Source organism: Saprolegnia parasitica, assembly GCF_000151545.1.
Source record: "Saprolegnia parasitica CBS 223.65 unplaced genomic scaffold supercont2.3, whole genome shotgun sequence".
Classification (NCBI taxonomy): domain Eukaryota; phylum Oomycota; class Saprolegniomycetes; order Saprolegniales; family Saprolegniaceae; genus Saprolegnia; species Saprolegnia parasitica.
The window spans coordinates 387,549-411,139 of record NW_012156397.1 but is presented as its reverse complement, the minus strand read 5'-3'; the positions used below and the strand labels follow the sequence as shown (position 1 = coordinate 411,139).

At 56.3% G+C, this 23,591-nt stretch overlaps 10 protein-coding genes across 10 annotated transcripts; 2 read left to right on the top strand and 8 right to left on the bottom strand.

The window, feature by feature from the left end:
• Window positions 1–16: 16 nt before the first annotated feature.
• Window positions 17–1,267, bottom strand: SPRG_01381 (hypothetical protein). The gene is made up of 7 exons (XM_012339599.1): window positions 1,213–1,267; window positions 1,035–1,170; window positions 967–986; window positions 824–919; window positions 449–783; window positions 325–404; window positions 17–273 (listed from the first exon to the last, which is right to left on the bottom strand). Exons 1-7 carry the CDS (start codon window positions 1,249–1,251, stop codon window positions 182–184), a joined length of 798 nt encoding a protein of 265 aa, XP_012194989.1. The 5' UTR covers window positions 1,252–1,267; the 3' UTR covers window positions 17–181.
• Window positions 1,268–1,671: 404 nt separating this feature from the next.
• SPRG_01380 (hypothetical protein) lies at window positions 1,672–3,279 on the top strand. Its single transcript, XM_012339598.1, has one exon. It carries the CDS (start codon window positions 1,710–1,712, stop codon window positions 3,174–3,176), a length of 1,467 nt encoding a protein of 488 aa, XP_012194988.1. The 5' UTR covers window positions 1,672–1,709; the 3' UTR covers window positions 3,177–3,279.
• A 4-nt stretch (window positions 3,280–3,283) lies between these two features.
• Window positions 3,284–3,984, bottom strand: SPRG_01379 (hypothetical protein; the record flags this gene model as incomplete). Its single annotated transcript, XM_012339597.1, has 2 exons — window positions 3,284–3,463; window positions 3,496–3,984. 2 exons carry the CDS (start codon window positions 3,982–3,984, stop codon window positions 3,284–3,286), a joined length of 669 nt encoding a protein of 222 aa, XP_012194987.1.
• Window positions 3,985–5,049: 1,065 nt separating this feature from the next.
• Window positions 5,050–8,197, bottom strand: SPRG_18993 (TKL/DRK protein kinase; the record flags this gene model as incomplete). The annotated part of the gene is made up of 5 exons (XM_012339807.1): window positions 5,050–5,300; window positions 5,351–5,505; window positions 5,567–5,752; window positions 5,809–6,122; window positions 7,310–8,197. The coding sequence occupies 5 exons, from the start codon at window positions 8,195–8,197 to the stop codon at window positions 5,050–5,052; spliced, it is 1,794 nt and encodes a 597-aa protein (XP_012195197.1).
• Window positions 8,198–8,811: 614 nt separating this feature from the next.
• SPRG_18992 (hypothetical protein) lies at window positions 8,812–10,060 on the bottom strand (the record flags this gene model as incomplete). The annotated part of the gene is made up of 6 exons (XM_012339806.1): window positions 8,812–9,014; window positions 9,064–9,210; window positions 9,258–9,453; window positions 9,505–9,648; window positions 9,698–9,799; window positions 9,849–10,060. 6 exons carry the CDS (start codon window positions 10,058–10,060, stop codon window positions 8,859–8,861), a joined length of 957 nt encoding a protein of 318 aa, XP_012195196.1. The 3' UTR covers window positions 8,812–8,858.
• A 64-nt stretch (window positions 10,061–10,124) lies between these two features.
• SPRG_18991 (hypothetical protein) lies at window positions 10,125–11,304 on the bottom strand. The gene is made up of 7 exons (XM_012339805.1): window positions 11,192–11,304; window positions 10,994–11,142; window positions 10,890–10,935; window positions 10,769–10,845; window positions 10,663–10,722; window positions 10,541–10,617; window positions 10,125–10,489 (listed from the first exon to the last, which is right to left on the bottom strand). The coding sequence occupies exons 2-7, from the start codon at window positions 11,062–11,064 to the stop codon at window positions 10,353–10,355; spliced, it is 468 nt and encodes a 155-aa protein (XP_012195195.1). The 5' UTR covers window positions 11,065–11,142; window positions 11,192–11,304; the 3' UTR covers window positions 10,125–10,352.
• Window positions 11,305–11,637: 333 nt separating this feature from the next.
• On the top strand, window positions 11,638–12,408 carry SPRG_01377 (hypothetical protein; the record flags this gene model as incomplete). The annotated part of the gene is made up of 1 exon (XM_012339596.1): window positions 11,638–12,408. The coding sequence occupies one exon, from the start codon at window positions 11,638–11,640 to the stop codon at window positions 12,406–12,408; it is 771 nt and encodes a 256-aa protein (XP_012194986.1).
• A 1,145-nt stretch (window positions 12,409–13,553) lies between these two features.
• Window positions 13,554–14,168, bottom strand: SPRG_18990 (hypothetical protein; the record flags this gene model as incomplete). Its single annotated transcript, XM_012339804.1, has 1 exon — window positions 13,554–14,168. One exon carries the CDS (start codon window positions 14,166–14,168, stop codon window positions 13,554–13,556), a length of 615 nt encoding a protein of 204 aa, XP_012195194.1.
• A 5,741-nt stretch (window positions 14,169–19,909) lies between these two features.
• On the bottom strand, window positions 19,910–20,306 carry SPRG_01376 (hypothetical protein; the record flags this gene model as incomplete). Its single annotated transcript, XM_012339595.1, has 2 exons — window positions 19,910–20,022; window positions 20,162–20,306. The coding sequence occupies 2 exons, from the start codon at window positions 20,304–20,306 to the stop codon at window positions 19,910–19,912; spliced, it is 258 nt and encodes an 85-aa protein (XP_012194985.1).
• Window positions 20,307–22,841: 2,535 nt separating this feature from the next.
• On the bottom strand, window positions 22,842–23,569 carry SPRG_01375 (hypothetical protein; the record flags this gene model as incomplete). Its single annotated transcript, XM_012339594.1, has 2 exons — window positions 22,842–23,321; window positions 23,366–23,569. The coding sequence occupies 2 exons, from the start codon at window positions 23,567–23,569 to the stop codon at window positions 22,842–22,844; spliced, it is 684 nt and encodes a 227-aa protein (XP_012194984.1).
• Between the last annotated feature and the right edge of the window lie 22 nt (window positions 23,570–23,591).

Genomic DNA, 23,591 nt, shown 5'->3' with positions numbered 1-23,591 from the left:
CAGCATCTTTCAACGCCTTCATTTCAACCAATGACATGCCGATATGATAATCGATTTCGGCCAATCGCGGCGGCTGTCGTTTTGGATGTTTATCACTTGGCACAAATCTCATTTTGCCATGAACCGCTACACTGCTGCCTACTACTGTAGTACACTGCAGCAAGCAGTGCATAAGGCGGTCCTAGAGCTTGCTGTTGCCCGTGGACGCGGCGCCAATCTGGCCGCCATCGACAGTGAGCACGGTCCCGGTCACCCACGCGCCCGCCGGCGACGCTAATGTCGCAATGCATCATCACTCGGGCATGGACTCTATCTGTGACGCACCATAGTAGATGGCGGCACCCGCCATATCGAGGTCGCTGCCCGGACGCTTGAGCGGCACGCCTTGCGCGAGCTCGTCCATGCTACAGCCGACGACATCAGGAATCGCAGCCGCCAAGGTGCGTACCCAAGGCCGGTGGCATTCGAGATTTGCTTGGACATCTTTGTGGGCACCAGCCCCGGTGCGATCGCGTTCACGGTAATCCCGCGCGGAGCGAGTTCGAGCGCCAAGACGCGTGTGAGGTGGTGGATCGCAGCCTTGCTCGTGTCGTACGCAAACGTGCCAATGCCGGGCTGCGGCAGCACGCCAGCGATCGAGCCAATATTGATGATGCGGCTGTTGGTCTCCATCATCGGCAAGAGCTTCTTGATGAGGAAGAAGGGCGCCTTGACGTTCAAGTCCATGATCTTGTGCCACGCCTTCTCCGTGTGCAAGTCAAACCCGCCGCCCCAGCTCGCACCCTAGTCGCGTCAACGTCGGATATGCAAGAAGATCGCCCACCGAGTTGTTGATGAGGACGTCCAGCTTGGCTTCTTTGGCTTGGAGGGACGACACGACGTGCTCGATGCCGGCATCCGTGCCGAGGTCGGCGGGGATCTACGGCCGCCACATTGCGCATCCCTGCGTGCAGCCTATCAATCTACCGCAATGCACTGGCCAGGACCTAGAGACACATCGTCATGCAGCGCCACACACGAGCACGGCAGCGTACCGACGGCCGTGAGCTCCGCGGCGGTTTGATCGCAGACCTTGGCGTCGCGCGACGAGATGTACACCTTGGCGTGGTTGCGCACAAACGCCTCGGCGATCATCTTGCCAATGCCGCGCGATCCGCCCGTGATGAGCACCTACACTGCGCTGCTAGCATGGCCCATGTGCGGGCGACGTACTGTCTGGTCCTTGACGGCGAAGAGCTTCGTGACCTCCATGCTGCGATTTGGAATTTGGCATGACGCAAGTACCAAGAAAGCTGCGATTAACTAATCACGCTGCTGTCACGACGTGGGATTGGTGCAATCAAGATCGATTTTTATCCAATCGACAGGCACCACAAAAAAAAAGTTTGGAAATTTTCTAATCCCAAGCGAGACCTGGTCCGAAGAAGCGGAGGGGCTTCTGCCTTGAATCACAGAACGCTAATAAAAGCACCAAGACGACCTGGTGGTCTTTGTGTGCATGGATCAACGCCCGAGGCTGCTCGGTAAATGATGCACCGGTGGTCTTGGCCGTACTGTAAGATGCTTCGCTGGGAATTCCTGTTGTCGGATCCCGTTGAAGTTGGCGCTGTGCAACATTTTCTACCAATCACCGTCGTTCTTGCGTTGGATTGGCTGAAAAGGTGGTCAGCAGGTTGGCCAATGGCCTTGCGCGACGACTACGAACTGCGATGATGGGCACGGAGGCCGGCTCGGATGGCCGATACCTGCCGCTCGGGCTGCCGGCAGTCCCTCCCAGCAACGATCCGCAGCGGCTCCTCGCGTATGTGCTTCAAGTTCTGCCGCAGTACACGGCGATGGAGCTCAGCGCGACGCACTACCGCCTCTACACGCAGCAGCTGCGGACCGAAGTCGACCGATGGAAGCAGCAGGCGACCGTGACAATGCAGCGCTTGCTCGACGAGGAAGACAAGCGCGTCTTTATGGAGCGGTATGCTGCCGAGGTCGTCAAGGAGCGCAACGATGTCTTGCACCACAAGGGTGCCAAGAAGCACAAGGTATGGCACAACTGCTGTCGGCAGCACGCATCGTACGACTTGGACGTGACGCCCTCGATCGTGTCGCTTCGCGGCGAGAAGCTCACGGAGTGCAGCCTCGAGCTCAAGCAAGCGCGCGCATCGCTACTCGAAAAGGATCGGCTACTTGATGCCGCCCACGAGCTCCTCAACACCAAGCAAATCGACTTTGACGCGTTCGTCAGCGCCGCGCGCAAGGAAAAGGAGCAGCTCGAGCACCAGCTTGCGACACGCGCGGGGCTCCAAGGCTCGCAGGAGCGCCGCCTCGCTGAAGTCGAGCGGCAGTTGTGGGACGATCAGCAGGCGCTGGCCGAGAAGAACGCTGGTCTTGACCAGCTCCACGATCGCATCGATGACTTGGAGCAGCAGTGCAGTCGCCTCCAGAACGACGTCGTCGCCAAAGCCACTGCAATCTCGGGTCTCGAAGCCGAGTTGCGTCGTTTCCAGTCGACGCTCCGCGATACGCAAGAGCAGCTCGTGACGTGGCAGCAGCACGTGCAAGAAAAGGACATGGAAATCGAGTCCCTCCACGGCCAAGTCGAAGCGCTCTCGACGGCTGACTTGCAGTCGCTCCAGGCCCGCTATGCCAAGCAGATTGAGACGCTCGTCGCACAGCACGAGGCCCAGATTCGCGCGTACGAAATGCAGCTGCGTCCACAACCCGCGCAGGAGCCGCGGTCCATGTCGCATAGCTTTGAAGCGCGCATGACCCTTGACGAGATTTCGTCGTCAGCCGAAGACACCGATGACAAACCGCTTCTGAGTCCATCGTATTTTCAATCGCACAACTCGAGCCCGTTCCAGACACCGCGCCGGCAGACGCCGCTGCCAGCGCACTTTCGGCGGCACTCGGAAGGCACGCGGTCGTCGACACCGCCCAACGTCCGCCGACGACTTCTGGACAACGACGTGTCGATGCTCTCGTCGTCTTCGGCCGCTTCGTCTAAAGCGTCGCAACGTCCTTCGTCGCGCACGCCCGATCGCCAAGCCATTGTGAGTCGGCTGCATGCGCTCGTGCAAGAGAGCGAAGAGCGGCGAAAGCTCGAAGAGTCCCGCGCCGAAGAAGATCGCGTCGCCCTCGAAGCACTCAAGCAGCGATTACAGGCGCGACAGACTGTGTAATCGTGTAGTACTAAACTACTATGTACAAACCGTCGATCAAATCAAGGACATCAAGCCCCTTGACAACCCAGGTAATAGCAGAAGAAAGAGTATTGTACAACGTTAGATTAGTGCTCCTCGTCGGGCGACAGGATTTGGAGGAGCTTGCGGGGCGGTTGCTTGGTGAGGTACGCAGTTTGGGCCCCCTTTGTGCAAAATATTTTGTGGCCGTAGAGTTTTTGAATGTACGCGTTGAGGAGGGCCGTCTTCTTGGGGTCCTGGAGCGCCTTGTTGACGCCGGCCAAGATCTTTTTTGCGCAATCGACGTGGCGTCGTAGACGCTGAACGACTTGCCGAGGACCGACATGACAATGTTAAGCGACCCGTCAATCGTGGCTTTCGAAAGCGCGAGGTTTTGGATGTACGGATACGTCTCGCTGCACGTGGCGTCAAGGCCGAGCGTGATGGTTTTGCGACCGCCACAGCACGTGCTCGCATTGTCCAAGAACGTTTTGCAGCCGATTTTCGGGATGCAGCCGTCGATGAGGAGACTAATGGGAAGCTCGTCGACGCTGACGCGCACATCGACGTGCATCGAGCCGTTCTTGCCAACGAGAAGCTGCAGTGTGTCGATCTGCACTGTGTTGAGCCCCGAGACCCAGCGAGCTTTCACATCGTAAAAGTTGGCCTTGACAGCAAAGAGGTCGCCAATCTCCATGCACGGCTCGGGCCCGCCGCTGGCACACGCCCCGAGGGACGCAGGGAGCGCGGTACCGGCGACACTCGACAAAATCGGCTTGAGCGACTGTACGACCGTCGCAAGCTCCATCGGTAAGACCGGCGGCGTTGGCGTCGCCACGACGCTGCAAAGACCCACAAGTGAAGCTAGAGAGAAGAGCCGCATGCGATCGAGAGCGTGTCAAACAAGAAATGAGAAGCGAGAGAGGATGTGCTCATTAGAGCGTGAGTAGCACCCAATCGCTCCGAGGCGATGGACAAAGACCCAAAAGATCCCAGTCGTCACGCTGAATGTGCATACGGTTGTCTGCTGTCTATACATTGACGAGCTAACGATGGACTGCAAAAACAAGAAAGTGCCTGCCGTCCCACATTACATCAGACGTGCGGGTGTACTCAACGTTGGCTCTTGAAGGCGGCAACCGCCGCGGGCCAAGGCCACTCGTAGGCAACGTCACCATTGATCTTGGACAAGAAAGGGCTAAAATGTAATGCATGTAAGGTGGATGGGGCTCAAACGTCTTGGGTCACCACGGGATGCACGTGAGCACGTGTGTGTGCGTCTCCGCCAGATCCAGTGGTGGACTGGTTCTGCGCACCATAGGGCTAGGGCTACGCTAGTTCATTGCATTACCGATTCCAACAGCAGGGTCCATAGCAAGGTCATGACGACATCGATTCAACTCGACATATGATACTGTACGCATTCACTGCTTGGGTGTGCTGACAAAAGCTCCAATGGAGGTTGTACCTTGCTTTGCCCTCGCAGTGGATGTACAAGGAGTCCTCACGCGATGCATCGCTTCCAAACCCAGAGATACTTCCTGATACAAGTATTAAGATCAGTGTCAGACCCATAGTGGTAGAAAACTTTATGGCATGCGAGGCGGATGGTCTAGATGTCAACAAAAGTTCGCGACAGTGTGCACGATCCGTCGATTTCGCAGAATACTTCACAGCAAAACAAATTACCTTCTATTTTGCCTTACTGGTAACCTCACCTAATCGACTTTTACACCTCACCAGTCGTTTTGAGCCTTCAATGACACGCTGCCTTGTACAGTTAGCGACTTGTTCCCGCTTGTCCTTTTCGTGCTTCAAAACGCTTTCGTTCAGCGTCACATCGCTGAAATGGAGCGCAAAGGCGCTCGTGTTGTCACTTGGGCGTCTGCGTTAAACCAGCCACGATCGCTTCCAAGCGGCGCACAATCGCGGAGAATGCCGGGCGGGCACTCGCGTCGTTGAACGAACACTCTTCGAGAAGGTGCAAGACAGTTCGCGGCCACGGCTTGCGGTCAAGGATGCGCGGCCGGTAGCTGCGCGTCGCAATTTCGTTCAAGAGCTCTTTCGGCGGCTGCTGCGTACGCTCCGCGTACGGTGCGACACGGTTCATTGTCTCCACCATGACTAGAAGAGCATCATGAGTCGTGGACATCGTCGCGGATCGAGGGACGTACGCATGGCAAAGCTGTAGACGTCAACCTTTTCCGAGTAGTTGGGTTCACCGCGCAAGATCTCGGGCGCCGCCCACGCCGGTGTCCCAATCAGAGTCTTATCGCGGCCGAGTTGCCCGCTGAATTCGAAATTCGTGATTTTGGCCGTCAAGTTGCCCCTACAAATTGACGACGTGAGACACACAACACTATAATAGCTGAGTTGTCCATGCCACGTACGAAAGGTTGATATTGGCGGCGCGAAGGTCGCGGTGCAAGACAGGTACTGGCTTGTTGTGCAGGTACTGCATGCCGCGGGCCACGTCCAGAAGGATGCCAAGTCGGTCGAGCACCGAGAGCGTAAGCGCGTCATTGGCCAAGGCGTTGGCGAGGCTGCCGCGCTCTGGCTTTTCCGTGATGAATGATCTATGCGGTGGGTTGTCATGAATACCCAAATACATTGGTACTGAAGCCAAACGTACACTGACGTTGCGTCCGAGCTGACACCGTAGAAGGGTACGATGTTCGGGTGGTGGAGGCTCATGCACATGCGCGCGACTCGGTTCACTTCGCGCACTTTGGCGTCGGTCGGCGCAGTGATTTGCTTGAGGATGACGTTGGCGCCACAGTACGTTGCGTTAGACACTGACGTCCACAGTGGGCTCTTGTGCAAATTCGAGTCTGCCACGACAGTGAGGTGCGCTGCTGGCACATGGAACGGACTGGGCAGACAGGCTTGGATCGCCGATGAGAACGGAGTCTCTGTGCTTGCACTGGGAGCATCGACGTTCTCGGTCTTGACGCGTTTGTATGCATTATTGAGGGGAGCAAGCGATGCTGGGGGCGATGAGGGTTTGCGCTTGAGGCCGGGAGAGGCGGTTTTTGAGAGGGTCGTCAAAGCAGGCGCACGTGGGGTGGTCGCGGTCTGGGCGTGCTGCATCGTGATTGACTGAGAGCGGTGTGTGAACTCAAAAGGATATTGGGTAATGAGATTGTTTGGTCGTTGATTTCAACGGCGTTGCTTTTCGAGCAACACCATAACGTTACACTATACTCTTTCAATCAACATCGTCCAAGATCATTATGCCCACGACACTGCATGGCTGGGTTTTGTGAGCAGATTCGAGAAGACCAAAATGAAGTGCGTGGTTCTTGTGATTGCAAATTCAGACTCGGTGTTGGTCCGCTGGCGCCGTCCAAGGGTACGTATAGAGGCTTTTATGAACCCTTGTGCCGTCCCGTTGAGTCGTGTGATAGCGCCCGCGGCTGCGACTTTGGGACCAGAGATATCCGGATAATATCAGATGTATCGCCACTGTACAGTATCAAGCCATCATGTGCAATCGAGTGAAAGTATCAAGTGTGGGTGATAGAAAGCGAGCCCGTGTGCAATCACCAATTGCGCGATCTGGCCGCCGGACGAAGCAGCTGCTAAATATCTTCACTTTTTGCATGCACTAGCTGGGGCGGATCCATGCCAAGACGACACATGCGACGGGCAATGCGAACTGACAGTAGTCCTTGGGGTCACTGATGCTGCCTTGTGGTTATTGTCAAGCACGGCAAGGACAAGCCAACGACCATCAACGACACCAGTTCTAGCAGCCACAGCACTAACACCCGCGCGATAACCTGTCCCAACCGTCTACATGACACCAAGTTTATATATGGACTCTCCGCGACGTCCGAAGGCTCGATCCAACGTAACTAGTCCCATCCTAAACATGCTTGCAACGCCACCGTTGGTAGCTCGACGATTCACATCGTATTTGGCGTACAATCGACCCCACATTTCGCAGTATCGGAGACTCCACCAAGAACGTACCTACGCGCTCTTCAAAAGCCTGCGCAGCGTCCACAACTACCACCACAGACTGTTTCAACTACACTACATGATCACAAACGAATGTTACGGTTTGAATGACTCGAGTATCGGCTCTGTCCTTGTGGCCGAATCACTCGCATGGGCGGCGACGGGACTACAATCGGCGACGGCGCCTTATAGATAGCAACGGACGGCTGTGGCGCCCGCCGCAACCGGTAGACATAGAGAGCAACGAGGCCAACGCCAACAAGGACAATCGGGAGCACGATGTAGGGCAGTATACCAAACGATCGCGTATCTTCGAGCGCCAAGAGCACATCTTCGGACGTGACCACCGGCGTCACGACGGCAGTACTGTTGGTGTCGGCTTCAAGTGCACGCCGGCCACCATCTCGGACGATCGACGACGCGACAACGCCCCCGCAGCGCCGGGTCGTCAGTGCTGATGCCGCGGCGGACGCGGCTTGAAAAAACACCATTTGATATGGTTGCCCGCCGCACGTCGCATGCAAATGTTGTTTGCAATTGTCTTCTTCGATCGCGGAGCCTTGTAGCGGCACCCATTTCGTACGTGTGGTCACGGCCGCGCGGACGCTCGCGACCGATGTGCCAGCGTCAACAACGACACCCAGAACGTCGTAGGCAGCGTCGCAGACAACGTCAATGCTTGCCGCGAGGACGGCGGGCGCATCGTCGCGCGACGCTTCGTGGCCCACGATGCAGTAGCTCTGGCGTGTGGGGACGTGTTCGATGCGGTAGGTTGGCATCGTCGCGTCGTGTGGCAGCGGCGGCGCACCACGATCCAAGAGCGTGCACGTCGCGTTGTGAATGTAGAGCGAGGCGCCGGCGCAGTAGCCGGACACGGTCTCGTAGCCGGTCAAGTCGGGCACGGCCGCGTCGACGGCGTGGATAAGGCACGGCTGCGTGGTCTCGAGGGCCGACCACTCGTCGCTGCACGACGCGCCGTGGGTGCCATGGAGAGTGAAAAAGGCAGGTCCAACGGCGGTGGTGCTGCTCAGTGCTAGTACGAGCGGGAGCAGTCGCATGGTGACGGAATGGTGCCAAGTGCCAACGCGACCGTCGTCTGCTCACGGCGAGAGATCCAGCGTACTACACGATCACGGTTTCTGAAAACGTAGGTCCTCTACTTTTCTCACCAGGGGAACGGGGACCCATTAAAATGTCTTCGGGACCTACGACGACGCGATTGCTCCCCATGCGAACTCGAACAGAGACACAGGCACTATTTTCATTCTTGGTGATGATAAAACGACCATCCGACGACGACGGTACTGGTATCTGTCCGACAGAAGCGCTACAAAAGTTGTGGCATGTCCCCCTACCCCACCCCTCTTTTGGTGCTTTGCAGACGGGGCGTGGTACGATCTGAGCGTTGGTAAGACCAGCACTGCGATTGCACCGGCGTAACCTCGGTATGATGGGACGGGGTTTGAATGGGATGGGCAATGCTGATTCCCAGTCTCTGTAGAACCAAAGGCCTTGTATTTGTGTTGCCTGCAGTCGACTCTGCGCGTCATCGCCGCCGCAGGTGCGGTATCCAGGCCCAGGTTCGTCGGTGCCGCGTGTCGCAGGTCATTTTGATGTAATCTTGCGTCTACATCAGTCCTGCCGATCGGCCGTCGACGTCGAAGTAATCTGCATAATAGGTCCACACTGCACCTCTACGATGCCGTCGCCGCTTGTGAATTAGGTACCAACGTTACTCGATGCCCCGCCAAGTGGGTCTTTGATACTAATAGCCGCGCTGGTAATACCACTCGCGGCGTGGATGTACTTCTCCTTCAGGATCTGCAGCTCGTGCTGGATCTTCTTGGTGCGAATCTCTTCGAGCACGCGATCTTCCTAGTCGGCCATTTTTCAGAATGTTTCGGGTTGCGCTAGAGTGCTCTACTTTGTGTTTTCGAACCAGCTCGTGAAGCTGCTTGAAATGATTCTTCTCTTGGGCCTCCAACTGCTCTTGCGCTTGCTTGGCCTTGAGCTCATACGCCTTGCGCATGACTGCAAACTCTTCCTTGAGCACGTCTTCGTACGACTCGATCTATTGCGCACATCAACGTCACGCTTCGATACCTAGTAGGAGAGCACCTCGGTCGCGCTGGTGGTTAGCGCCGACCGCTTCTCGGCTTGCAGCTGCGCAATGGACTCGATGTGGCACGCGATTTCTTGCTGGAGGCTTGCTGTAATATGGCGCTGCGCGTCGCTCCGTGCCGCTGCCTGCGCATTGGCTTGGTCGAGCTCCGATCGGAGCTGTTCGAGCGCATCGAGGCGGTCGGCCGCGAGCCTACGAACCCATTTAGTATCCAGAGAGCGATTTGAATCGAGAAAGGCCAACTTTTCCATGGTCCGGAACCCGATGTGGAGCTCGTCCACTTCGTTGCGCAAGGCGTCGAGTTGCACTTCGCGCATGCGCACCTCGGTCGTCAGCACGTTGGCGCGGTCGTCATCCGCCGTAGCACAACTGCGCGGTGCAGCCATTCTAAAACCTGCACATGAGCCCATGTGCGAACTCGTATCGCACGGAGTACTTTTCATGCAGCGCATAGACGACGCGCTCGAGGGTCGCGCCAAGCTTTAAGCAAGCGACGCCGACGTTCGAGTAGCGCAGCACACCAAGACCTGTTGCGAGCCTACACGTCGCCATAGGCAAATACAGAAGCCATGAACCACATTTTCTACATGGCCTCGAGTTGGTCGCGGATCGCATCGTCCTCTTCGGTGATGGTTTGAACGAATTTCTTGAAGTCAAAATTCGACGTCTGCAACTCTTCGACCGTGCGTTGCAGTCGTTGGACGTCGGCGCGCACCCGGTTTGTCTCGGCTGTTGCTGCGCTCAAGGCCATGTTGTGCTGTGCTTGAAGTCGATCTGCGTCGTCGCGGAGCGCCTGCATTGCACTGTCCCTATTGGCAACCTAAATGGACGTCATTTCTCTCGCATGAAATTGATAGACGTGCTTGGCGTGAGAGCTCGTCAAGGGTCTCGGCTCGGCTCTGGCACTCGCGTCGCAGCAGATTGGATTGACTGCTGTGCAAGTCGACGGCCTCTGTGAGCTGCACGAGCATGTCTTTTGTTGCTGGCAGCGCAGCTCCAGGAGCCCGCGCTCATGGCGCCACGCTGCCTCTTGGCGGGCGTAATTGGCCTGCGCAGCTTGTTCTGACTTTGCAGCGTATCGATTTGCCTTGTCAATGCCTGGATGTCTGCCTCGACTTTGGCTGCATCCGCCGGTCTCTGGTTATCGACGGGCGCGGATTTGCATTCCGGGGCGAAAAGGCGAGCGCCCTTGGTGGACGATGAGTTGGATCGGTGCAGCTGCAATGTTCTACACTCGGGAATGTTGTCTACTTGACGTTGGAACGAATTAGATGCGTACCTGTCAATAAGAGCGAGGAAGGACGGAAGTCGAGACAACGACGCTGGTATCTCGGAGGCTGGGCCCAACTCGGTTTGCTACAACGCGAAACTCCACATCGAATCGTTTCCGCTGCACCGTACCTGGAGCACTTGTTTTTCGAGGGTCTGCATCTTGCGGTCGAGGAGTTCGCGCAGCCCAAGCTACAAAAGTCTGTGGTATATTTGAAGGAATGAGCCAAGTCCAAACCTTGAGTGTCGAGATGCGCAGTGCTTCGTCAACCGTTGCGTATTTTCCCTTGCGAGGAGCCCACCAATGTCGGTTGCCTTGGCGTCAACATGGGCCAAAAACAATGAAGGAAGCAACCCACCTGTTGAAGAACGAGTTTGAACTCGGCTTCAATCGTTGCTGGAGCTCTACAGTCCATTGAACGCGTTGCTCAAGCGGCGGTAAATGCAAGAGAAGAAAACCCACCGCTCATCGCGATCACCACCCACCATTTTGGATTGGAGAAGGACGCAGTCCGACTTGAAGACGGAGAGCATGGCGGCATCTACGGACGGCGCTCGGGGTGGGGCGGTTTGAGATACGGCAGCGTGGACTGCGGCTTCTCGTCCGCATCGCTGCGAAACAAGGTCGTGTCACCGTTGCGTCGTTAGTGAGTCTTTGTACCTTCGCTTGTCTAGAGGCGACGGCAGCACGCGACTCGTTGGCGTCGGCGCGCGTGTCATCGGTAGGCCCGAGCTTGCTCGTCTCATTTCTAACCGTCAAAAAATAGATTGAAGAATCTAAATTTATACTGGTAGGAACCTCTGGTTACACCAGCCCAGGGGGGATTAATTGTCTGTCCGTCTGTCTGTCCGTCTGTCCGTCTCCGTGTCCACGACTGCAGTGATTGGTAGAAATTGTGTCCGCGGCTGCAGTGATTGGTAGAAATTCAAAAGATACCTTCTTCGCGGCGTGTCGCTGAACCTCTTTCCCATTGGTCAAAACTCCCTGATACAACCGATGTGTCCTACTCTTGTACCATCTTGGCGCCATGTCGCTCGAGCTCTGTGGTGTTGCGCTCTGTGGCGTTGCGCCGGGGTTGTCTGTGTGCACCACCATCTAAAAAAAGCATGCACACAACACCTGAAGAGAAGGCCGCGCGGCTCCAAACGCAGCGCCAGGGCAAAGCCAAGGCCCGCGCAGCCCAGGAGACGAACGCGACGTCGGACGACGAGGCTACGCGGCTCCAAAAGCAGCGCCAGGGCAAAGCCAAAGCACGCGCCGCTCAGAAGGCGAGTGAGACGCCCGAAGAGAAGGCTGCGCGGCTTGACAAAGAGCGCCAGGCCAAAGCGGATGCGCGCGCCGCCCAGGAGACGAACGCGACCCGCTTCGACGCCGAGCTCCAGCTCGACAACGTGTACATCATCACGAACGCGCTGGTCTCTAGCCACGACGATTTCGGTCGTAAATTCGACCCGCACCCCGACTTCGGCCTCCGATTGTTCTCGGACACCATCGTCCGCTGGGTGGACGACGACCTCCTCATCCCGGAGATCAATGTCTCTGGAGACATTACAGCGATGCCAACGATGCCCGCGCTCCAAGTCATCGAAGACGTTGGCATGCTCGCGATCTGCCACTCACTTGAACCTAGCGCCGACGACAAGAGCTTTGCCACGCTGGTGGATGACTCGGCAGGCGGCTCTCGCGCCACCATTCGTCTTACGTTGTACGGCAAGCATGCCCGCTCAGCGACACAAGATCGGTTTGGCCAGTGCCTCTTGCTTCAGCGTTTCAAAGTCAACGATGGCGCCATCTCAGCCTCCGCTCATACATGCATTTCCATTGCTGCTTCGTTGCCCGAGGCCAAGCGTCTCCTCCACTGGTACAGCACTCAGTGAGCACATCCTCAGCCTCCTTGTACATTGTACATCGACTGCTTTTATCCACAATCATGCTTATCTTTTCATTTTTCGCTCTTTTCCTGCTTCACAAATGGGGTACACTTCAGTTTCACGTTCCCTCAAACAGAGGTTTCCTACCAGCCCACTCCGCAGGAACCTAGTTGGTAAGCTACCGACGATGGTCCACAAATTTTAATCAGGCTACTCGCACACAGGTACATTTATGGATAGATGATAAATGAATAGATATAAACCAGCTGAAACCAGCTGGATATAAACGGTGTCATTGTGTGTTAGCCCCTCAACGCCCAACTTAAAGTAATGCTCGCCATCCCCATACACTGAAGCACACCTCGGTGTATCCCGTATTCGCAATTGCATCGAGTTGTATGAAACTTACTGCGATGCCCGAAACATCCTGGTTGTACTAATGTTGTGCGTGCCATTACGTCTAGCTGACTATTTCGTCGGTCGTCTACTTACGTGTATACCACTCACTCGTGCACGGCTGTACTGGCACTGTACGCCAAGCCACGAAGCCGGAAAAGGTCAAACCTCGGTTGCTGGAGGACTGAAACTTACGGGATAAGAATGTGCTTACTAGCACGAGTACATATATTGAATTTATATAGTTTTGCTGCTGTACTTGATTCATTGTGCGGTGGTGAGCGGCGGCATTCTCGTATACTGTACTCTTCCATAGTCTATTGTTCAAGCCACGGAGCAGACTCAGCGACTTTACCGACTGTTTGCATCACGTGCACTTGTTTGGCATCACAGGGCAATTGCTGCGTCTTGGAATCCCTCCCAATGCTTGCCACTTCACCCAACATTCGGTCCATTGCTATGATACCTTCCACAAGTAGTGTCGCCTTCAGGTGCGTCTGCTAAGAGTCACCCGAAGGAATGGAAAGCACTTCTTACCGTACCAGACTGGCGAAATATCGCCAAGTCAAAACCCGGCCGTTTCGGATCCATTTTCAGACTGGTACGTATTTGCGTCGATGGCCCATCAGGCCCATCGATATTGGAAAGCGGTTTCTATGGGTTTCTCTGAGAGTCCGAAATAGATGCCATTCGACACCCTATGCGATCTTGGCATTTCAGACTCTTCCGCCACCATGCGACTGCTCTCGCTCGTCCTAGCACTGAGCAGCGCTGCCGCCACGGGGCCTGCTTTCCTTACTCTCCATGGCACCAAGGAGACAAATAACGGTACACTCCTTAACGGCACCCACGGCGCGTCGTGCAGCGACGAGTGGTCGGTCCTCGAGACCACGCAGCCGTGCCTTATCCACGCCGTCGACGCGGCCGTGCCCGACTTGACCGGCTACGAGACAGTGTCCGGCTACTGCGCCGGCGCCTCGCTCTACATTCACAACGCGACGTGCACGCTGTTGGATCGTGGTGCGCCGCCGCTGCCACACGACGTGACGATGCCAACCTACCGCATCGAACACGTCCCCACACGCCGGAGCTACTGCATCGTGGGCCACGAAGCGTCGCGCGACGATGCGCCCGCCGTCCTCGCGGCAAGCATTGACGTCGTCTGCGACGCTGCCCACGACGTTCTGGGCGTCGTTGTTGACGCTGGCACATCGGTCGCGAGCGTCCGCGCGGCCGTGACCACACGTACGAAATGGGTGCCGCTGCAAGGCTCCGCGACCGAAGAAGACAATTGCAAACAACATTTGCATGCGACGTGCGGCGGGCAACCATATCAAATGGTGTTTTTCAAGCCGCGTCCGCCGCGGCATCAGCACTGACGACCCGGCGCTGCGGGGGCGTTGTCGCGTCGTCGATCGTCCGAGATGTATAACAAATACAAATGTATGACCTTGCCAATACCACACGAATCGTCGAGATAGCAAGGGTGGTGCTTGATGTGCACGGATACTGCACGGATAGTATCGACTAAGGTTATCCGCCGGTGCCCGAAGATCTCGGTATGGAGATGACGTGTGGGTAGTTCGATGTCTACGGTTAAGCGGGAGTTTCGACCGTTGAGGTCGGCTCCTGCAGGAATACTCAGTTTCTATCTTGGACTTTGGTGTGCGTGCGAAGGCCGCTCGGCGCACCAAGGGCAAGAGCGCCTCGCAAGGCGCGGGGAAGACATTAGTGCTACTGCAAGCGCGAAAAGGATGTGACTTTCCACATCGAGTCTTGAGACGTTACAGAGACCATAACCTTGCCGCCCTTTGGCGACCAGTGTGAAATTGAAACGGGCTGGCTGTGTTGACGTAATAGTGATTTGGGGGCTAGAGCCAGGGGTACATAATAGGGGGTGCTTCACGCTACAAATTTCAAGATATTTTTATTCAAAAGCGCCGAACCGACCAGGGTCCGAAATTGAACATCTCAATTTGAGAAAACGGCTTGAAATTTTGGAGCATTTTCGAACAATCGATCATATCGTCGCGAAGACTTGTTGCAAGAAGATCAGTCATAGTGCTATCGATAGCCCCTAGTACGATGCACACGTTAACGCATTCAGCTTGGTTCTGTCGCTCCATTTCATGGAGTTGTGACTCGCCCAATTTTGGTGCATTTTCGCAAACTGCAGAGTATACATTGACAAGTACAGTGGGAAATTGTAAGAATTAATTTTCTCAATTTACCCGCGAAGTCTTATTAACAGTGTAAGTCGACGACGATCGCTAAAGCATCTCTAGTATATGCACACGGCCATGACGGAAGCGTGGCGACAGTTTAAGTACGTACATCCAGGGTTTTGACGTCGCTGCATGACGTCGAAGACGCGTATAAAATACGGTAATTTGAGTATATGGCTGGCTCTCTTTTTGCAATTAACAGTGTAAGTCGACGACGATCGCTAAAGCATCTCTAGTATATGCACACGGCCATGACGGAAGCGTGGCGACAGTTTAAGTACGTACATCCAGGGTTTTGACGTCGCTGCATGACGTCGAAGACGCTGTCGGTGGTGCCGGTGGAGCCTCGACGTCGTCTGTGTGGCGTCACCTGGCATTATGTTTGGCGTTCGGCATTTACTACCATAAATAGCCATATTTTGGTGAACACAGGCCCGCCGCGCCGGTGGATCGACCAAGATGAAGTTTAGAAATGAAATGGTCCATACTTGTATGAGTGCTAGACCACACTTTAGGGAGTCTAAAATGCTATGTGGCGTCGCCGTGTGAGCTCTGTAGCGAGAGTAAATGTCAGCGGCGAATAATATTTTGATATAGTGTGCTTTTTCTCTATACTGAAATACTGTACAGGATACAAGGCCTCATCACGCAGCGGTATCGCGCGCACTTTGCCTCCCTCGCCCACACGCAACACGCTCTTTAACATAAACAAAGAGAGATAGTGTCCTCGATTTCCGTGACTTCGACGCATTTTCAACCGAAATTGCGTGTCGTATTTCGTGAAAACCGACGCTCAGCAGTTCGAGTTTGGTGTGAGTGCCCAAGCAACGACGGCGACCAACAAGCTGGTCGCACACCGGGTCGAGACCCATCGCCAACTGTGGCAGCCAGTTTTACGGCCCTTGGAGCTTTGGAACCCCGCGATGTCACGTGAAGTATTTGGGCAATTCTGCCACCACCTCGAAAAATGGAAAATGGATTTGCGCGTGATTGCGCTACGTGCAGCGTCGGAAACGACTTGTGCGTCGCTCAAAAAGTGTGTGGAGATGTATACACGGCTGCTACGTAGCGCTGGCGCGTCTGTGGACTGCTACTCGTCGTTGTGCTGAATTGGCGCACACTATTTATGACGACGTGACCATGTCTTGTGATTGGCTAGAAAGAATCAATAATGGGGCCAATAGAAACATCCATTCCAGATCGAGTTCCAAACGAGCCGGGCTGCGGATCCGCAAGCACAAGAAGTGGTGTGGGCGCGCGCCAACATCGGGAAGGTCCGGCCCGACGTTGGGCTGCACGAAGAGGCAGAACGCACTGCCTTCCGCGAGAAGCGCAAGCGGAACCTCGGCGGCCGGGTCGAGGCGCTCAAGAAGACCAAGCCGACGCCGCCGGCCATTGACCGCGCCGCCGCCAGTCGCCTGCATCAAGAAGTACACCGACAAAGGTATCGCGCTCGGCGAAACGCTATGCCTGGTCCACTGCCAGACGGGCCGACGCAAGCCGCCTTCGCAAGCCTGTCCCCCAGTAGAGCCAAGACGACAACGACGCCACCGAGACGCCACGTGCAGCGAGCGCCGACCCCATGGCTGCGATTGTGGGCAAGCCCAAGGTACTCATGGCCGCCGCCAACGATACGCGGGAAGCCGACGTGCTCGACTTTGCCGGTAATACGACGCACACGGAGCTCAAGAAGACGAAGACAGTCAAGTCATCGTCGTCTTCCTCCAGTCGCCTCGACCAGCTTCGACGCGAGCGCGCCGAGCGCAAGGGCGTCGGGCAGCGCCGACTCGAGACGCTCCTCCGGCGCCAACGTAGAGCTACTCCATGTAGATATATGAGTGAAAATACTGGGTGATTTTGCGATGAATTGATTTGCATATTCGAAACCACGCTCTATGCGCGGAGCCGCAACGCCGGGATCATTTCAGTGGCCAAGGACACGTCTGCCTAGGATTATGAAGGCTCAAAGCGCCATGTAATGGCTCGCGTTGTGCGCGTCCAACCTTAATTTGGTATTGCCATTAATACCAAATATAGCCACATTCGAACGCCAAACGCTCGGTGGAGCGAGAGTTGGAGCACAATTCATGATTGAAACGAAAGCGCTCATACTTGGCATGGTGATAGAATGCACTTTGGAGAGTACGAAACGCTGTATGTCGTCACTGTTCAAGCTCTGCGGCGAGAGTTCTTGACAGTATATTGAGCATACTATTTGAAGCCAATATTTCCCGGTATAGTGTAGGCATTTAAATAGTATATTAAAATGCAAGCGGCGCCGTAGCGGGCTCTAGAACCACCATTGTCAATGTAACATACTCTCCGATACCATGTAAGAGACATAGCGCTCTCAGATTCTGCGAAAACTCATCATTTTTACTCGAATTTATATGTACAAGTCGGCGAAAAACGACGCTCGGCAGTACGACTTTGCTGTGAGAGCCCAAGCGCCTACCACGTCCCAAGCGCAAGTCGCCGGGCCAGTCCATATGCATAGCCAACTGTGGCTGCCCGCTTCGGAGTCGGTCGAGTTTCCGAACTGCGCGAAAACACGTTGTGCATCTGGGCGTTTCTTTGGCCACCTCGAAAAATCAACGTTGGGATTCGCATGCATGCGCTGCGTTCGGCGTCCAAACCTTCATCTCCATGATACGAGGATGCTATAGAACGACAGGAACCGGTGCAGCCTCGCGTTAACGCGTCTGTGCGGCGTCGATCGTGGTAGTAGTGGTCAATTTCACACTATTTAAGATCTATCAGCCTGATATACTGTATTGTATTCGGATAACTGATACAATTTGTATGTCTGTGAGTATCGAGCTTTCAATTCAGACCTTATCGTTGCCAATAGCTAATTTGTTCCCAAAAACAAGTATGGGCAATAAACTATCCATTGCATTCAAGCACTATGACCGAAAAACTGAGTAGCAGATGAATAGCGGGAGACTCTAAGCCTCGTTTGTGGTGCAATTGAAATGAACACTCTTGAAACTTTCGGGTCGGTTCAGACGAGGCTAAATCAGAGCGTTCATTCCACACGAATCGTTGGCCAGACGTCGCCGTGGATTAAACGAGCCGCTAGGTATACGACCAAGCATCCGTCAACGTACTCTGAAAAAGCGTCGTTTGGTGTGACTTGTTCCAGTAGCATGAGGCACTTGAACTCGTCAAAGCAGCGCAGCTCGTGAGCGCGTCGATCACGCCGCCCGTTACTCCATCTTCGTGCTCTTGGACAACGCTACAGAGCGCGTCCATGCTAAAGTGGTCGATTGCCCCTTTCGACCGCGCCTCGAGAATCCTTTGGCACCATCTGGAGCTGCACTGGGCACTGTCGAGCGCGGGCGTGGCCGACACATGCATGTCGAGCTACAGGAGGAGCGGCGCGGCCTGTGGAAATTCCACGGCGAGGATCGGAAGGCTGTTCGCGACCAGAGAGTAGGCGGAGCGTCGGCCTGGGCCAATGGCTGACCTTGGGCGCGATCGTATCGAGGACTTCGAGCTTTTCAACCGGACGCGCGAGCTGGCAAAGGTCGTTTCGTCTAGCGCTTGGGCGTGTACTACCGTAGTACGGTATGCAATCGGACTGTTTGCAATCGGCTTGAGAAAATCTTGTGTCCATTTTACGGTGTCGGGGTTAACTTAAAAGTTCAAACAAGTTCAGGCGTTGGAGGGTTAAGCGGACGACCTGAAGATGCTTCCAGATGTCGCACCACTCACTATGGACAAGTGCTACAGCCCGAAGCCGGCAGGATCGTATTTTCGGGACCCACGCCAGTATTCCATCGCGCGCGATCAACAGCGCCAGAAACTCTGGTGCCCCGATATGCCGAATTGTACTATTTGTGGCGTCATGTGGGAATTATATATGGCATATGCCACTTTGAAGGAAACATAACACACAACGGCAAGCTCAATGTGCCACTTGATATGTGAAGTGGCACACCGAGCTTGCCGTTGTGTGTACGAAAAGAGACATGTGGCACCGACACCGCCCTTGCGATGGCGCGCGTCACTGACAATGGAGCTGAGGTTGTTGCAAATAAAGTCGATGTGCTTGGCGAGCTCGTCGGGCCGGATCGTCGTGTTAAGGCTGCTAAACGCCAAGAGCGCAGCCTCGACGACCGACGCATCGCTGTCGTTGAAGAGCGCGACTGGTACTTGAGATAGATCGGGCCTTGCTCGACGTACGGTACGAGACAGCTGCCGACTGGCAAAAGGCTGTGATGAGCCAGCACGCAAGATACCGCGTTTCGGCAATGTTGGCTTCGCAGTACTTGCAAGTTTCAGCGGCAAGCCATTGGACACCGGCCGCCTCGACACTCAGCGCAACCGCACGCACGAAGTGCTGGATCGCTGCCGCCCTATCGTCGTTCGGTCGGCACAAGTGGAAGGGACGCCGTGAGTTTGGAAATGGCTTGTGCAAGCTCGAGCCAAGCGGCTTGGGCGTGCACGACGCCATGCGCCGAGGAGCTCGATGGCAGCCTGCTTCATACGCCACGCCGGATCGTCAAGAGCACGCAAGATCGAAGGCAGAATAGCTTGACACCATGCGCCGAGAGATTGCGCATGATGTCCTTGGACGTGCCGATGGCGGCCACGCACACGGCTGCGCTCGTGTCTGCGAACGACTTGAGAGGATCGGGCGAATCACAGTCACGAACAGCTCCTAGAGGAAGCCAAGGCGCTCACAGAGGCACTCCGTGACGGACAAGGCGCCTTGGCGGGCGTCCGGGTTGGAGTTCTTCTCGCTTCCTCGAGGCCCACGAATGACCAGATGCTGCTTGCGCGAGGCGATGCCAAGACCCTTGACGACGACCGAAACACTGAACGCGGCGCCCATGCGGTCACCAAGCGATGGCACAATCATCCAGAGTCAACGAACTTTGTCAGTTCTTGACCGCGAGCATGAGCAGCGACATGCTCGTCGCAAGCGCGCACTGGACGGCCTTGGACACGATCGAGAGCGACGCAAAAAGCTGGTGCACCACTGACGTTCGGCCTTGTCCGTGTCCTTGGCGAGCGAGGCAGACAACACTCGCCTGCGCGCTTCTAGCTTCTTGGACGGCGCTTCGATTCGCGCTTTGAGGAGCGTGAAGAGGCCGTTCGTGTACATACGATTCCATCATATGGACACTGACCTTGCGCATGGACGCTGTGCTGCGCGTCGCCGAGGCGGAGCGGGAGAATAAACTGGGCGTAGGTCATGACGTGCGAGAGGATCTCCGTCTTGGCGCAGTGCTCCATGCACGCGCCGGCGCCGAGGCGTGGCAAGACCGTCAACATACTCTCGTCGGCCTCGAGATCGTTGTGTGCTCGACCGCCGCGCGAAACGGATTGTGCTTGGCCTCTGTGGCGCCTCGGGCAAGAATTCCGATCAAGTGCCCTCGAGCGCCGGTGCAATCGTGTCGGGAAACGGCTTCAAGCCTATGCCACAGCGGCCGCGTCGCGGCTTTGGCCTGCGCGTGGCGAAGAAGCCGCATCAGGACGGGTCCCATGACCGATTCATGGGTAAGAACTGCGTACGAGAGCGGCCAAATGGCTTCGGCCAGCGTTTTGTTTTCACCGCCCTTGTCAAAACGAGCGACTGACAGAATCATTAAGTGCATCGGTGTCAAGTCGACACCAGTCCTCGTCTTGGTCGTCAAATTGAGCTTCGACCTTGGCGAGCGTCGCCTTGAGCACGCAGGACAAGCCTGCACGAGCGTCGAGAGCAAGCCAAGGTCGTCGACGATTAGCGCGCACACGTTTAACAACAAAGACGCGCCGGCGGGGATCTGCTGCTAAACAACGTCGGTTGGTCGACGCCGGGATCTCCTCCTTGGCATTGTGCTCGATCCACGCCTGCGTGACCGCGAGCGTGCGCAGCGAGCGCTGGGCCGCCGACCTCGAGCTCGACTTATTGACAGATCATCTTGGCGTGAACAGCAACGAGCGGCAGCACATACTGCCGGCACGCCATCAAGAATGTGCAAAAGATCAGGAACACCATGTACATGTACAGTGCGTTAGCAAATGGTAGTCGTCCACCCAGTTGAGCAAACGATGTTGGTCGAGAGAAGTCAAAAGAGACGCTCAAAGATGTTCTCGTTGAGCTGGTCCACCGTCGCGGGCGAGATACCGCAGCCAATGTGCAGGGCCGACGTGGGCTCGGACCATGTGCGTGGAGGTTTGTGGGCATGACGCACTTGCCGAGGTGCGTGAAGGCAAAGTCCGCAAACATCGGGCTCGGCAGAAGCGCCAGAATCGGCGTCACCAAGTGCAGCAGCGCAGGTTGGAACGCCTCGGCGCCGTGCGCGCCACGAGGTGTTTGGCCTCGCCCAAGCGACCGCGCAGTTTCTTTTGCTGCCGAAGCGTTTGGAGCTTCTGCTTGGTGCACTGGACTTTTTGGTCGTCGCCGGCAAACTCGAAGCGTCGTAAGAGCACGCTGCGCGCTCGAGGTGGAGAGCTCGGTCTCGAGGTACGCGTCCGTGAGACCCGGCACCACATAAAAAGTCCGTCGACGTGGTCGTGCACCGTCAGCACCATCTCATCATACATCGCAGCCGACGGCGCGAGGTCGACACGAACCAGGAGTTGAGGTGCCTCCACTCGCTCGCAAAGGCGTCCTTGGCCGCGCTGTGCATGACAAGCGCTTGGTGCGAGACCACGAGAAGGCTATGAAGAGCGTCGTCGTCTCGGTCGAATGACGCACCGGCAAGATCGTGCGCAGGTGCGGATACCTGCGAGCGACGGCTCATTGTAGAGAGCCGCGTCGGTGTCCTTCGTCGTGCGGTTGGTCAGCGGCAGATGCGACTGCTCAAAAGCCCTATAAAGGCTGTACAGAGCTGGTCCGGAACGAGCGCGCGCATGCTTCTTCCTGGGATAAGCACGACATGGAGGAGGTAATGCACCTACAGCGGCAGACGAGAAACCTCGTTCGAGTCAGAAGCCTAGTCATTCTGTGAGACCCGAGTCGCGTCAAAGACACGTGGTACCTTGTGCCAAACGCGAACCAGAGCCACGTCGACATCTGGAAGAACGAGGTATGGCGAAGTATGCCGTGGACCATGGGTACTGTTGTTGACCGCCCGAGAAGCTCCAATTGTTGGTAGCTCGAGCAAGAGATTCGCGGCGGGCGAGAGGTTCGTGACGTCGTCGCGACCGTCTCGGTGCTGGCTGCCGCATGCAAGCAGCAAGACGTCAAGTGCGAGGCGCTCAAGACAAGCGCCATCTGGCTCTGCGCCACGAGATGACGCGCGCACTCCGAACGCGACGCAGCGCCCACTGCTGCGGCGGCGGCGTAGCTCGTCGTCTTGGTGGCCATTTTGGAAATGCCCTTGCTTTTGGTATCCGGCTATTTATCCGGATGCCTCGAAACGCCACGAGGGCGACAAGGGTCGAGGCCTTTGTACGCACTCCTCGCACGAACGCCCGAGGTTGTCGCTGTCAGCGTTTGTCTCTTCGACTACATACCTCACGGCGCGTAGACGCCCAACGTAAAAGCAATGGCCTTTTCACCGCTTAGGCGGCGATGGCTGCATCGACGCCAGCAACCACGACCCAATACGGATGCGACAAGCCTCTTGCACGCATGAATGCACGCCGCCGATCGCGACGCCTGGAAGGAATCTACGGAACTTGTCATCATGGGCCTCACCCGCGGCCACAAGCGTCCCCGCGCGACTACAGAGGAACAAGATGCACCCCCGCGCCGCCGCCTGCGCAGCCACGGCCCGGCGAGCGAATGAAGAAGGAGATTGCTAGTCTCTACGTATGCGAACTCTTTGTAACAACCAAGATAACGCGAAACACGTTCATATATATAGCCACGACCAACTATTACAACGAGATGTTGAGCTCGGCCTGGAAGAACGAGTCGCCGGGCATGCGGGCAAGGATCTGGCTGTACGGGTCCACGGGTGGCGAGTACATTTCAAACGTCAGCGGCGCGCTCGTGATCTTGCTCAGATCCAAGCGGAAGAAGGTCCAGCAAAACACTTCCGGGCCGTCCGTGTGGTAGTCGTACCGAAGCAGCTCAAAGACCGCGACGCAGCCTTCCGTCATGTGCTCGAGCGGCACCTGGAGATGCCACGTTTTGCCAAACCAGAGGCTCGGGCCGTCCTGGATCAGCGCATCCGGCGTCGTCTGCGGTGTGTCGACCACCGCGCGGCGCGGGTCCATCGAGTAGATGCGGAAGTGGGGCGTCTGCATCACGCCACCCGCAATCGCGACGGCGCTCAGCAGCACCGAGACGTACGTGTCGTCGCGCACCTTGAGCGGACCCGACGGCCGCGGGAGCAAGCTGCGGTCCGCAGGGACCTACAGAGATCGATAAGCCATCAAATTATACCATAAATCCGTACGGCGACGACGGCGCCGGGGGCAAAGAGCTCGCGCATTGACTCGTCGTTGGCGAGGTCCACGGGTGTGTCGCCCGCGTTGTTGCGGATCGCAGTGAGCGCGCCCTTCTTGAAGAGACTCTCGATGAGGTCGTCGCACTCTTGGATGACGGCGTAGTGCAGCGACGTGTTGCCGAGCGTGTCCTTGGAGATGACTTGATCTTCCATGTTGGGAATGTCAAAAAGCACA